At 23.7% G+C, this 13,241-nt stretch overlaps 2 protein-coding genes across 2 annotated transcripts; both read left to right on the top strand.

The window, feature by feature from the left end:
• Nucleotides 1–700: 700 nt before the first annotated feature.
• Nucleotides 701–2,649, top strand: Bma-grl-17 (Ground-like domain containing protein; the record flags this gene model as incomplete). Its single annotated transcript, XM_001896652.2, has 5 exons — nt 701–844; nt 1,168–1,372; nt 1,652–1,876; nt 2,184–2,296; nt 2,464–2,649. 5 exons carry the CDS (start codon nt 701–703, stop codon nt 2,647–2,649), a joined length of 873 nt encoding a protein of 290 aa, XP_001896687.2.
• A 2,878-nt stretch (nt 2,650–5,527) lies between these two features.
• On the top strand, nt 5,528–11,118 carry Bm8316 (Uncharacterized protein; the record flags this gene model as incomplete). Its single annotated transcript, XM_043081285.1, has 10 exons — nt 5,528–5,609; nt 5,868–5,911; nt 6,167–6,343; nt 6,571–6,711; nt 7,107–7,292; nt 8,017–8,201; nt 8,548–8,621; nt 8,840–8,980; nt 10,510–10,655; nt 10,891–11,118. The coding sequence occupies 10 exons, from the start codon at nt 5,528–5,530 to the stop codon at nt 11,116–11,118; spliced, it is 1,404 nt and encodes a 467-aa protein (XP_042937219.1).
• Between the last annotated feature and the right edge of the window lie 2,123 nt (nt 11,119–13,241).

Here is a 13,241-nt window from a genome sequence, read left to right as displayed (position 1 = left end):
GATAAATTTTGAAATTCTCAAGAATTTTATCCTTATTCAGTGTTCTTTCACTTTCCGGATTTCTCTTTCTCTTTTATCCGGTTCATCTCTCTACTTTCACCTGTTTCTTCTACACTATATGTATTTCTGATTTCAGTCATTAGAGTCAGTAATTGAGTAATAATAGAAATTCGCAATTTTCTCCACTTTTTAAAAATTATTCGTTTCATTTTGTCCCACTTTGTCTTTCTTCTTCTTCTTCTTCAAATTTTACACAATTGTTAATCACAACTAAAGGATGAACGTTTCATTTTCATTAACTTATAATAACTTAAACTTATTTATTTACTTGATGTGTTGAACTTATAATCAAGTTTAATCCTAATTTATAAATCTTACAATTAGTAAGCAAATGTTAATTAAATTGCTAACAATATCTCTTGAATTATTTGTTTAAATAATTAATTAACTACTTGAAAGTGTTAATTTGCAATTTTAGCTATTAATAGCTTTTGGTTGTTAATAAAATTCACAGTTTCAAAATTATTCATTTCTTAGCATAAACTTATATGATTCATTCAGATATAACTTTAGTAACACATATACCTAAACTTTATTCAAATGAAACAATTATTTTTTGATGTTTAGGTGAAACCAAAGAGCACAATAACATCCTCAGCTGAAGACGAACGAAAATATATAAAATTGTTTGCAAAGTAAAATGACACTCATTCTGATATTTGTTATACTTTTGAAAATTTCCGTTCCGGTACAGGCATTCCTGTTAGGAACCGGTAATAACTGTTGCTGTGAATGTGGCATACCAATGCCACAAAGTTGTGGATGTGCCACTCCTGCACCACTTGTTAGTTGTAAACATCCCATTGTTATTTTTTCTTTTCCATTTAAAAATTTCTTTCAAAAAGAAAAAAAAAAAATTTTTTTTTTTTAATTTTCGGAAAACTTTTTATAGCATTCTTATTTGTTGTATTAATTAATATCGAATTTTAACTTCAAAAAAATTAAAGTTTAATTTTTAATATCAATTTAAAAATTCGATTTATTCCATTAATTATTCGAATATTTCCATTCACAAATTTCTTTCAATATTTATTTCAAAGATTAGTTTTTCTTTAAATTTATCACTGTTTCATTTTTATTTTTCTACTATATACTTTTATGTTTAAGCCAATTTGTCCACCACCAATTCCTTGTCCACCACCAATATGTCCCATTTGTAATCAATGTCCCCTACCAACACCTTGTCCACCACAACCTATTGCTTTATGTCCACCATCTTATCCTGTTTACTTACCACAGTCCAGCTGTAATTGTGGTGCTGGAAATACCGCCGCTGGTACTTATACTTCTCCTGCTAGAGGTCAAAATTTCGGTAAGTTTCAAATTATAAAAGTTGTACAAAAAAAAAAGAAAAAAAAATTGAAAACATTCATCATTAACATTTTAACCCTAATTTTTTTTTTTTTTTTTTTTAATATCAAAAAATTTTTGCATTTCTAATCAAATATAAAATTCTAAGTTTAATTTTATATATCAAATATAAAATTAAGAAAATATTTTGTGCATATATTATTGTTAAAATATAAAATTTCTTTTATCATAGCAAAAAGAAATTTTCGAATTCCATTTGAACATTTTGAATTTCATTTAGGACCAACACAAAAAGGAATTTATGATTCTGTACGAAATGTTGCGCAAAGTGCTGGATTAGCAGTTGCGCATGGCGCTTCACCACCATCTGTAAATCCACAAAATTTGCTAGGAACTGAAACAGATATACAGAATACATCGGACATTCAGCAATTTCCATCTATTCAAAATGAAGCTGAAAAATTAAACGATCCAACATTTTTGAATCCTGATATTACTCATCAATGTATGGTTTAAATTTTTTAAACATTTTTCTATTTTTTTAAAGTTACTATTAGGATAAAATATTATGGAAATTATTTTCTTTGATATATTTAATTCTCTGAAAGATTGAACGAATACTTTAAAATTTAAGTTTTCTTTTTTTGTTTCTTTCTTAGCTTCATGTATTTATGATTGCTTAACTAGTACACAATGTATATTTGTTTATTTATTTATTTGTTTACTTAATTATTTATTTATAAAAGATCGTTCTTTTTTTTTTTTTTTTTTTTAATAATAATTAAAATTGAAAAATCATAAAGAAATTTTAGTATCACCATTATCGTCAACAGCAGCATCAATAACAGAACGAAGTGCTCATGGAGTGGTAATAATTTCTGAAAACAAATGTAATAGCTTAGTGCTCAGGGAATTACTTAAAAAGGTTATTTTTTTCTTACAAATTTAATAATTCAATAAAAATAAATCAAAAAAAAAAAAGAGGAAAATCAACACTTTAGTAAAGTTTTCTTTTTTTTTTTTTTCTGCCAAAATAATGGAATAAATTTGTTGAAGAGAAATTAGATAAATAAATAAAAATGATTTATTTAGAATATGGATGAAACGGATCCGGTCATATCGAAACGATCAATACATAAAGCATTTCAAGAAAGCATAAAAGAAAATGACTTGGATATTATTTGTTCAGATGCAGGCTTTACTTATATTGTTAGTACGACAGAATATTGTGAAGCACAAAAAGAAAAAGTTATTTGTTTTGTGTATAAAAAAACTTAATAATTTATTTATTTTTTTTTTTTACAACAAAAATTTATTTTTTCATTAATAATATTCGTCAAAAATTTTTGTAAAAATTAAGTCATATGATTTTGTTACATAATGTAAATTTTCAATTAGAATCAAAAAAAGAAAAAAGAGGTAAGAATTTGTTTTTTTGAATTTTTTGTGTGAAAAATTGAAATAATTTATTGAAATATTTCTATTCAGAAAGAATGCATCAATCTTTAGAGGAAGTTTTTGTAATTTTAAGGGAATGTGCACAAAAAGTAATTTAAATTTTTAGAGAAAGGATAGATCTGAGATGGTATGTTAAAAAATTGTTTACTAATTATAAATCATTTATTAGCATATACTTGAGCAAATGTTTAATTTAAATTATTAAATTATTCAATTCTTAATTTCATTTTTTCTTTTTTCTTTTTTAATGCTATAATCTTTTTAACATTTTTAATAAGAAGTTCCTTTTTTTTTTTCTTTTAATCTCGAATTGAAATTTTCAACATTTGAATGTTTTTGAATGCAAATGAAAAATTTTGCAACAGTAATTTGCATTTTCTTCTTATCATTGTTCTTAAATAATTATAAGTTGAAATGTTCCAGGGAGATATGACATTAATTTTATAATAAATAATTATGATATTATCATGATCTTTTACTGCTATCAAAAAGATTTCAATTCTCATAAAAAAATCTAACAAATCAATAATTTCAAATTTCTATGACTAAATAATAATTATGCTAATTAGATATAAATTTTACATAGAAATGAGTAGAAAAGAAGTGGAATGGAGAAGAAATTGAAATTAATTCAGATAAATTAAACTAAAAATTTGGATTTTTCATTTTATAAAATATTTGTAATTGAAATGAATGATTTACAATTTGAATAAACAATGAAGAAAATACAGTAATAGACAATTCAATAAAGTAAATAATGAAAAAAATCGATTGTTGTTAACTGTTTGCAATTATTTTGTTTAAAGTTGCAATGCATATTTCAATGCTATTTCAGTAAATGATAAATGAGACTTAAAAAATGACAGTGAAATTCAAAAGTTAAAGTTATCAAGAGTTATCTGGCCAGTATATCTCGATATCTGGGCCAATATCATTTTAACAAAGTGTTTTTCTTTTTTCTTAATCCTAGGCCAGCTAGCTCGAATAAGCTAACTTTTATGAATGCAAGTAATCTGCATAACAGCAACAAAATATCTGCAACTATCTAAATTCAAAATACAAATTGCAGCTATCTAAATTTAAAATATAAATTGCAACTATCTAAATTTAAAATATAAATTGCAATTATCTAAATTCAAAATGCAAATTCAATTTGAAATTGTGAAGTAGTACATGAAGCTAATCATTTATCAAGAGACAATAAATGTGTTTGTGGAGGTAAAAGAGAGATAACATGCAATTTATGCTCTACAGTTATGCATAGAATGATGGATGGATGACACATCTTGCAAGATGCAGTAAAAGTGCAGCTGCATGCATGAAGAGTTACATGTAAACAAAATGAAATAAACAATCAACGGCAGTCATTACTTGAAAATTGATAAAAATATTTGGTATTGAATTGGGTGTCAAATTAACAAATCAAATAGAGTAAGCAATCACAGATGGTTTATGGAAGTGAAATTATAAATTTGAAATAAATTAAATCTCTTTTTTCTCTTCAAATCACATCATATAGGAATTTTTTTTTGTTCATAGCTTAGGATTATTTATAAATAAATAATGTTTAAAACTTTATGATCAATAATCTCATAGAATAACACTTTCTATCACAGAACTTTTTAATAATAATAAAATAAATATTTGTAATTTTGTAAAATTTCAAAAAATTTTAATATGTCAGAATTTTTCACTTCCATAATTAAATGACTTACATTAATTCTGCAAAAACTGATCAGAAATTCTGGAAAAAGAAAGAAAACTCTGATTAAAGTTAATATCACTAAATTACGCTTATGAATTACTTTAGTTTAACTGCATGTAAATTAGTGTCACCAAATATTCACTGCATGTAAATTAGTGTCACCAAATATTCACCTCAATATTTTGCCGACAATTTTGTCATAAATAATTGCAGGAAATATAATAGAATGATTTGAAATAATTGGTGTAAATATTTGTAATTTTGTGGAATTACTTTGAAATATTAATTTCAGGTGCTAAATTTATCAATTTTAAAATATTTGCTTTTCAGTTCACTTTTAAATTTCTCTCTCTTTTATAAAAAGAAAAAGATAACCTTATTATTCACAATCTTATATTTTATATCCGATATAATTCGTAGTGACGTGATAATAAAAAAAGAAAGAATGATAACAAACAGACAACTGATAACAAAATTATCAATTCAGATAGAAGCATAAAGTTTGTGATGATAAAAAAATAGGAAAACAATGATCGATTATAAAGCAATTTAAAATCTATGAATGATAAACAAAAGAATTGTAACTTACTGTTATTTGTAATCAATCAAAGCATTATTCCTTCTTAATTCCTTTTTTTTTCCTGAAAGAGTTCAGTTCAGGAAAAAGTTAATAGATGAAAACATGAAGGAAAAACTTTTTAATGCACAAATATATGCAAATATCATGAACAATTAATCTTTAAAAATAATTTTTATACAATAATTAATTCATTTTTTGATTTGTTAGTTCGGTTGATTATTTATTAATCTCTGTAATAATTTCTAATTTTGTTTCAGAGTAAATTTGCAATTAATTTCTTACACTTTTATTTAAGGTACAATGAAAAAATTAATGAAAACATCCGTCAACATTTTGTCTTTAAATGTTTTTCAATATTTCAGTGAAAAAAAAAAAAAAAAGAAAAAGAAAAAAGAAAAGAAAAAGAAATTGCAATGGCGAAAATACGACGATCAGAATCAGTACTCTCGCAATCAATAGTTTCTACATCAGATCAACCTCAAGAAATCACTCAATGTTTTAAAAATTTTGAAATATTTCACAAGAAACATTTTAATTCTTTAATATCGAAGTATTTCTAATTCTATTGATGATGTAAAAATAAGCTGAATGAGATGTAATTAGAATTTCAATATTAGTATAATGAAAAATTAATTATATAGAAAGTTTCAATCATAAAAATTTTATTTATTTATTTTTTATTTATTTTATTTTATTTATTTATTATTTATTGTATATATTCTTATATTTGTTTTAATTAATTTCAATGTTTAGATGGTGGAAGAGAGAAGACAATATTGATCAGCGTTTTAAAACAAGTATGTCATCATATTTTTATAGTAAAAAAGGATGATCCAAGTATTCTGAAATTTGCCTTTCCATACAGATTGGCTGGCATCTACGGTGATTACGATCATTACAGAGGTCAGAGGTTACGATTTGAAAGCTGTATCACAGTATTTTATTAGGAAAAGATGGTAAATGTAATAATATTTACTTCGATTTTTTTGAAAATTATCTAATATTTGTTGAGAAAATAATAAATAATAAAATAAAAAAAAAAAAATTTTCAGACATTATTACCATTCTTTATTGCTGGACTAGGACAGATTTGCATTGGGCTATTTTTTGAACGAGCACAACATTGGTGGTTTTTTTTATATGTACCTGAGGCATTTATTCTGGTACCAGCTTTACTTGGCCTAAAAGGCAATCTTGAAGTAACCTATGCATCACGATTTTGCACTTTGGTCTGTGATTTAGATCATTTTTGATACGAATATTTTTTTTTTTTGATATTGTAAATTACCAATAGCACTAACATTTATTTATTAAATCAAATAAATTCATTTATAATAGAAAATAAGAAAAGGAAAAAAAAAAAAAAAAAAAACAACCAAAAATGAATTTTTTTTTTTTCCTAAAATTTTGTCTCAAATTAGAAAAAGTAATAATAATATTAATTTTGTAATTTTAGAGTAATGCAGGTCAAACGAATAATGCAGGCGAAATTTTTTTTATTGCTCGATTTAATTTATGTCTTATTGAGATGCAAGCAATTGTTTTATCATTTTTTGCAGCTTTATTAAGCAGTGCAATTAGCTTAATTAATTGTGATGTATGCTTATCATTTTTTATCAGTTATATCATTTATATTGTATCATTCTAAATTGTTAACAAATTAATTATAATTAACAGTAATTATAATTATTAACAGTATTAATTATAATTAAATTAACAGTATCATGACGAAGTACAGAAAAAAAAATTTATGTAATTCAGAATAAGAAAAAGTTTTCTTTCATTTTTTTTTTTTTTAAAAAAAAAAATGAAAGTTTATTTTATTAAAATTTATCTTAAATTAGCTTACTGAAAATATTACAACAAAATTTTTCTTATCAAAAAATTATTTAGCACTTAAAGGTATTATTTGAAACGTTGATAATTTCTTTATTGTTTCAATTTATACAAATCATTTAGATATGCTAAATTATCATTAATTAATCATTTTAGTTTAAGCACTCTCATATAACAGTGATACTTTCAAGTGGTATTTATACAGCATCGTTATCATCTTTTGTTGTTGGCTTTGTAATGATAGCTATTGTTGTTTCATCTCGCCGATATGGCATCGATCCTGATAATATCGCTGCGCCACTTATCGCAACTTTTAGCGATTTTATCACATTAATTATGCTTGTAAATTTTTAATTAAACATAACAAAAAAAAAAAAAACACTTTGTATAGTTAATAATTTCTAATTTAGTTTAGATTTGATTAAATTTTAATTGAAAATTCTTTCAATCTTTATCATTTTTATGATCTGAAACAAGTTGCTTTTTTTTTTAAATTAGTTTTTAAGTGTTAAAATCAATTATACATTCTTTAAATGAGTGCTAGTAATGAAGTAATTGGGTAAGCAATTATTTTGAAAAAAAAGAAAAAAAAAGGTGAGAATTGATCTAAAGCTTAATGAAATTTGCTTCTTTTATTATTTCTTCATTTTTTAATAGATTATTCTTGTAACTTTTTTTTTTTTATGTTGCTTAATATTTATGTTTTTGTTTTTGATTTTGCTTAATATTTGTATTTTTTATAATACTTAATATTTATATTTTTTATAATACTTAATATTTATATTTTTTATAATACTTAATATTTATATTTTTTATAATACTTTATATTTATATTTTTTATAATACTTAATATTTATATTTTTTTTATAATACTTTATATTTATATTTTTTCTAATACTTTATATTTATATTTTTTATAATACTTTATATTTATATTTTTTTATTATACTGCTTAAAATTAATTCAAATGATTTATAAAGTAGATAAGTGCTAGCCATTAGAACATTTAATTTACCTGGCTATTAAAGTATTAAATTGTCAGAGTAATTTCCAGGTAACTTTTCAGATTGGTATAGGAATGTTAGTAGTTCATATATACATTCATAAATTATACATTTTCAATATTGTACTATTGATTTGTTTATTCTGCACAACACCATTTCTTGCTTACTATGCTGCAAAAGAACCTCGGACAAGGTCTATTCTAAGGGATGGTTGGTTTGCTGTCACAGCAGCTATTATTGTCGGATGGTTAGTGTTTGTGTCAAAAAAAAAAAAAAGTTAATAGTAATTATCAAATTAAAATTAAAAAAAAAAATTATTCTAAATATACTAAAAAGAAATTTGAAATGTTATCATCAATAATAGTTAATAAATTTTCATTTAATCAATTATAATTTTTATATTTCTTATCATTACAAAATTTTTTGTTTTGTTTTGCTTTTTTTTTATGAAAAAATTTCAATTCTTGCTTTAAGTGTGATTTGTTTAAAAACTCTTAAACTCAAACTTTTAAAAATTATCACTATCTTCTGAGAATTTGCTAGATGTGACAAATTTCAAAAGTGCCAGTAGTTCATCATATTTCAGATTTCAGCTGTAGCGGCTTACTACTTCAGTCAGCAATTGTTGTTTTTCCAGGTATTGCTGCACTTCATCCACTTATTACAGGTGCATTTTTAAAATCATATAGAAATTTTTTTTTCAATGCAAAAAAATAAAAAACTTTTTTTCTCATTTGAAATTTATAAATTTTAGCAAAAAAAAAAAAAAAAAAAAAAAGTTAAACATCAGTTCATAATAAAATTAAGCATATATCTTTGACAAAAACACATACCTTTGATTAATTAAAAAAAAAAAAAAAATTGCTACCTGTTTAAAATTTATAGGACTTGCTGGTAATCGTGTAAGTGTACAATCCAGTCGTCTTGCTACAGCATTACATTTATCGGAATATTCACTCGGTAAACTTCCGGCTGGTACAACTATATGGACTTTTTTAAATCCATTACGTTTTTTATGTTTACGCCGTAAGCGTTAGCATTTTCATCTCTAAAATAAACTTGTTTATATAAAAAGTTTGGTAAATATTCAAAGTATAAAATAGCATAGAGAGAGAGAATTATAAAATTTCTTTGGCATAAATATTATGAATTAAAAATTAGCGATACAATTACTGATATTTTTTTTTTCATTAAAAAGTTTTATTTTTAAAATAGAGAAGGAAAATGGACTTAAAAAACAAAAATAAAAACAAGATGAAGAGCATCTATGATAAATTCATTTTAATTGATTAACAAAATATTTGAAATATTGTCTGATCTTAACAATTTTTTTTTTTTTTTTTTTAAATATATACTCCTTTTGCATTGTAGTAAAATGTATATATGTCTAGTTATTATAATTTAAAATTGAAAATTTCAATTACTTTTTGAGATTAGTGTAAAAAAATACTGTGAATTTTAAATGATAAAAACTAAAAGCTCAAGCATATCGCTATTAATTAAAGTAAAATTATAAGAAATAATAAAAATATTTGTGTATTGAAATTATTTGCTCACTAGTAAATCAGTTGAAAATATTTTAACATCTACTGAAAAAGATTAGATGAATATGAAATTAGACAAAGTCATATTTCAAGTTATAAATGTTCAAAATTGAATAATTTGGTATATCCTAGTGACCAATATTTGGACCTGATTCATCATAACATGTAAGGTACACTTGTCTGACGTAATGAATGATTTCACCGGAATTTAAATCCTGAAACAATCAAACGCTGTTTCAGACTTTTTGATGGAAAACAAATTTTGAGAATTCTTTAGAATTCATTTTTTTTTTTTTAATTTTTGATAATATTATTAGTAAATATCCTATCAAATCCATTTTTCTTACCCAATCGATAAAATTTATGTATTTCAAACTTCAAAATAAACAATTTTTTGCCATATGACACTGTCAGACAATTTTTTTGACTGCTAATCAGTCGAATAGTTACCTCACTCATCGAATTTTCTCACTATTCTTAATTACTTGGAGTGTGAAACGATGATAATCATAAAATTACGATTGATATTAATTTGTTTAATAGCTTCTTGTGGCATTAACTCTTAATTGATCATTACTCTTAATTGATCATTACTCTTAATTAATCATTACTTTTAATTACTCTTAATTGATCATTGCTAAGATAACTTGCATAACTTAGTTTTCTTTTCCATGATTTTCGTCTTTTCCGTTCAAAAATTTAATGCTTTATTAATTTATGGCTTGTGTCAATGCTTACAATTAGTTTTGAAATCGAAATAAAAAAAAAAAAAAACAATTGGATTTATTTAAAATAAGTAGTACGAAATTTAAAAGAAAAGGAGAAAGGAAAAAGCCAAAAATATTGAGGAATAACACAAAAATTTCAATTGCTTTTGCATTAGCAATTAATAGTAATAGAATAAATAGAATAAATAGCAATAGTAATAGTAATAATAATAATAATAATAATAATAATAATAATAATAATAATAATAATAACATTAGTTTAGCAGGTTTTCATAAATTTCAGATTTGGATTCAAAAGTGGCAATTTTGCTAATAGTAACAGCGATTCCATACAATTTTCTCTTTGTCGTTGTGGTTATTTTTACAGCAAAAAATGTTAACTTTAGTTGGATTTTTGTTGGATCATACGTTATGGCTGCTCTTGTGCAAGTAATAATTTCTCTTTGAACTTTGAACTATGTTTGCTTTTTAGGTTTGTAGTAGATGATTGACTGATAAAACTGTGATAAAACTGTTAACACAGAGAGATCTACTCAGAAGTGGCAATAATTGATTTTGATATAATTTCAATTTGAACAAAAATTCAGTCATAATGATTATTTCTAAATGATTTGTTTTAATCAATTATATGCATGGATAAATTCATCTTTTTGCAAATTTTTAGGGTTTTCTATTATTTTACTTATGTCAAGTGACAGTTTATGGATTGTGGTGGTTCCGGATGGATCCAGACAATAGTTCGGTACCGGTTTTAACATCCGTTGGTGACCTTCTTGGTATTGGTCTACTTTATATTGTCTTTTTATTTCTGCATCGTTTCGCTCCTTCAACTGTTCTTTATCAACAATATCAAACAATGAATATAACACGACAATGCGGTATTGATTTCTGATCATAATTGATAAGCAAATGATTGGTTGATATCAGCTAATTTATGTTAATAAACAGCCAAGTACTTAAGTATTGGCAACAACAACTATCAATGCCTATATCACTTATCCATTAACACATTGTCTTTGTATATTTAACCATAAAGGTACAAATTTATTAATTAATCAATCAATTTTATCTCAAAAGTTATTCTTGACTTTGCTAATAGTCTAGGAAGGCTATCAGATATTTAATTGTAAGTGAAATTACTTATTTGTAGCACAAATATGATAACAATAACTATCAATATCTCTATTCTAATCTATTTCTCTTCCTTGGAAAAGTTAGATTAAGTCGAAAAAATTTTCCGAAATTAAAATTTTTTTTTGGAATTTAAATGACAATTTTTTCACTTAATCTTACTTAGAAAAGTGAAGAAATAGATAAGAAATATATTGGAATTGTACGAAGTAAAAAGTTTACCTTAAGAAAGTGAAATGAAATTAGTATCAATAAGGCAGTACAATCATTTCTGATGAAATACACATATCAAAGTTATTTGTGGTGATTCCATCGAGTTATCTACCATTTGATTTTGAATTTGAATTAAGGCACTACTTTACTGCTCATAAAAAGTTAAAGATAATAGTTTTGAATTTAAATTTTATCCTCAATGATTAACACGGTCATTTCTCATTTAACGAAATTGTCAAAGTTTCTCAAGTTTAGTCTTTTTCTATTTTAATTAAAATTGCTCTAAAAATAAACAATGCTTAAAATGCATCTGCTGCTTAACATTTATAATTTAATCGAATTATTACTTAACTGGGTTACAAATAACGTAATCAGTTATATAATAATCTGTCTTGTCACAATTTATAGTTAAAACAATAATATTATTTAGTGTATATTATTATTTTAATTTGAATTTTTTAAATTTTAAAAATTAATAGATGTGTCATACATATGAAATATTATATATATTATATGTATTGCATATTTTACATATAAAACACATATTATTTTTTTATTCTGAATAAAAAGAAATGAAATAATTGAAAAAACAAAAATTTCTTTTTATAATTTTTTTTATAACATCCCGCTAGCTAAGTGTGGTTGAAATTAGTACTGCAGTTTAATTTTAATCTTTAATGATACCTGTTTTGACAATAAGGCGCAATATGCTAATATGGTGATGCTTATGCTAAGTAGGTCAGTTGCGCATTTGGAATGTGCCTGAATTACCTTTTATTGTGTGGAAACAGTAAATATGTATAAGATTAGTATTTTTTTCAATTTGGTATTTCAATTATACTAATACTGAAAGCATAACTTTGCCTAGTTTTACTGTTATTAACACTGCTTACTAGTAAATTTTAACTTAGACTAATGAATGATTAGTAACAGTTACTCTTTAAACGGTAGAAATAATATCATATGAGAACTTAAGGTTAAATTTTAATTTGAAAGTAATTTAGTGTTTGTTTTATGCTGTTAAAATGTAATAATACTGTTAATGGAACAATTGTGATAATAATTTACGGTGGTAAGAATAGTGATAAGTCGTTAGCGCAAATAGTCTTATCACAAAAGTGACACTGATAAATGGTTGTCTCTTAAAGATTTAACAATATTCTTTTCTTTAATAGTAATTAAAGAGAAAGTACAATTCTACTGAAAGTTTTAGTTACTATCCGCACTGACATACCAATAATATTTTATTTTCATCTTTTCCTTTCTTTCCTTGCATAAAATCACTAATAACTCTATGTTATTTAAAATTAATTTAAAACAATACCGAGAATTTTTGCCGGCTATAAAGCCTTTTTCAAAATATTGCATCATTTTTTTTTTGTTGTTAATTTAACAATTGTAGTGTGATAGTTGTTGATAATAAAAAAAGCTTAAACATAAATATGAATGGCAAAATTGAAATTTCAGTAGTTTAAATCAATTAATATACAAAAATAATTCAATTAGAAGTTGCTAATAATTTTATTAACAATCAGTTAATTTCGAGTAATTTAGAATTATCAAAAAAAAATTTACCAAATTATCTTTCATTTAATTTTGCAATTAAATGTTAATTGAGTAGCTAATTTCTTTATTTCTTTAAACTGTTAAATTTAAATTTTTTCTACTGTG

The sequence above is a fragment of the Brugia malayi genome (genome assembly GCF_000002995.4).
Source record: "Brugia malayi strain FR3 genome assembly, contig: Bm_v4_Chr4_scaffold_001, whole genome shotgun sequence".
Classification (NCBI taxonomy): domain Eukaryota; kingdom Metazoa; phylum Nematoda; class Chromadorea; order Rhabditida; family Onchocercidae; genus Brugia; species Brugia malayi.
This window is presented reverse-complemented; position numbering and strand designations above follow the sequence as displayed.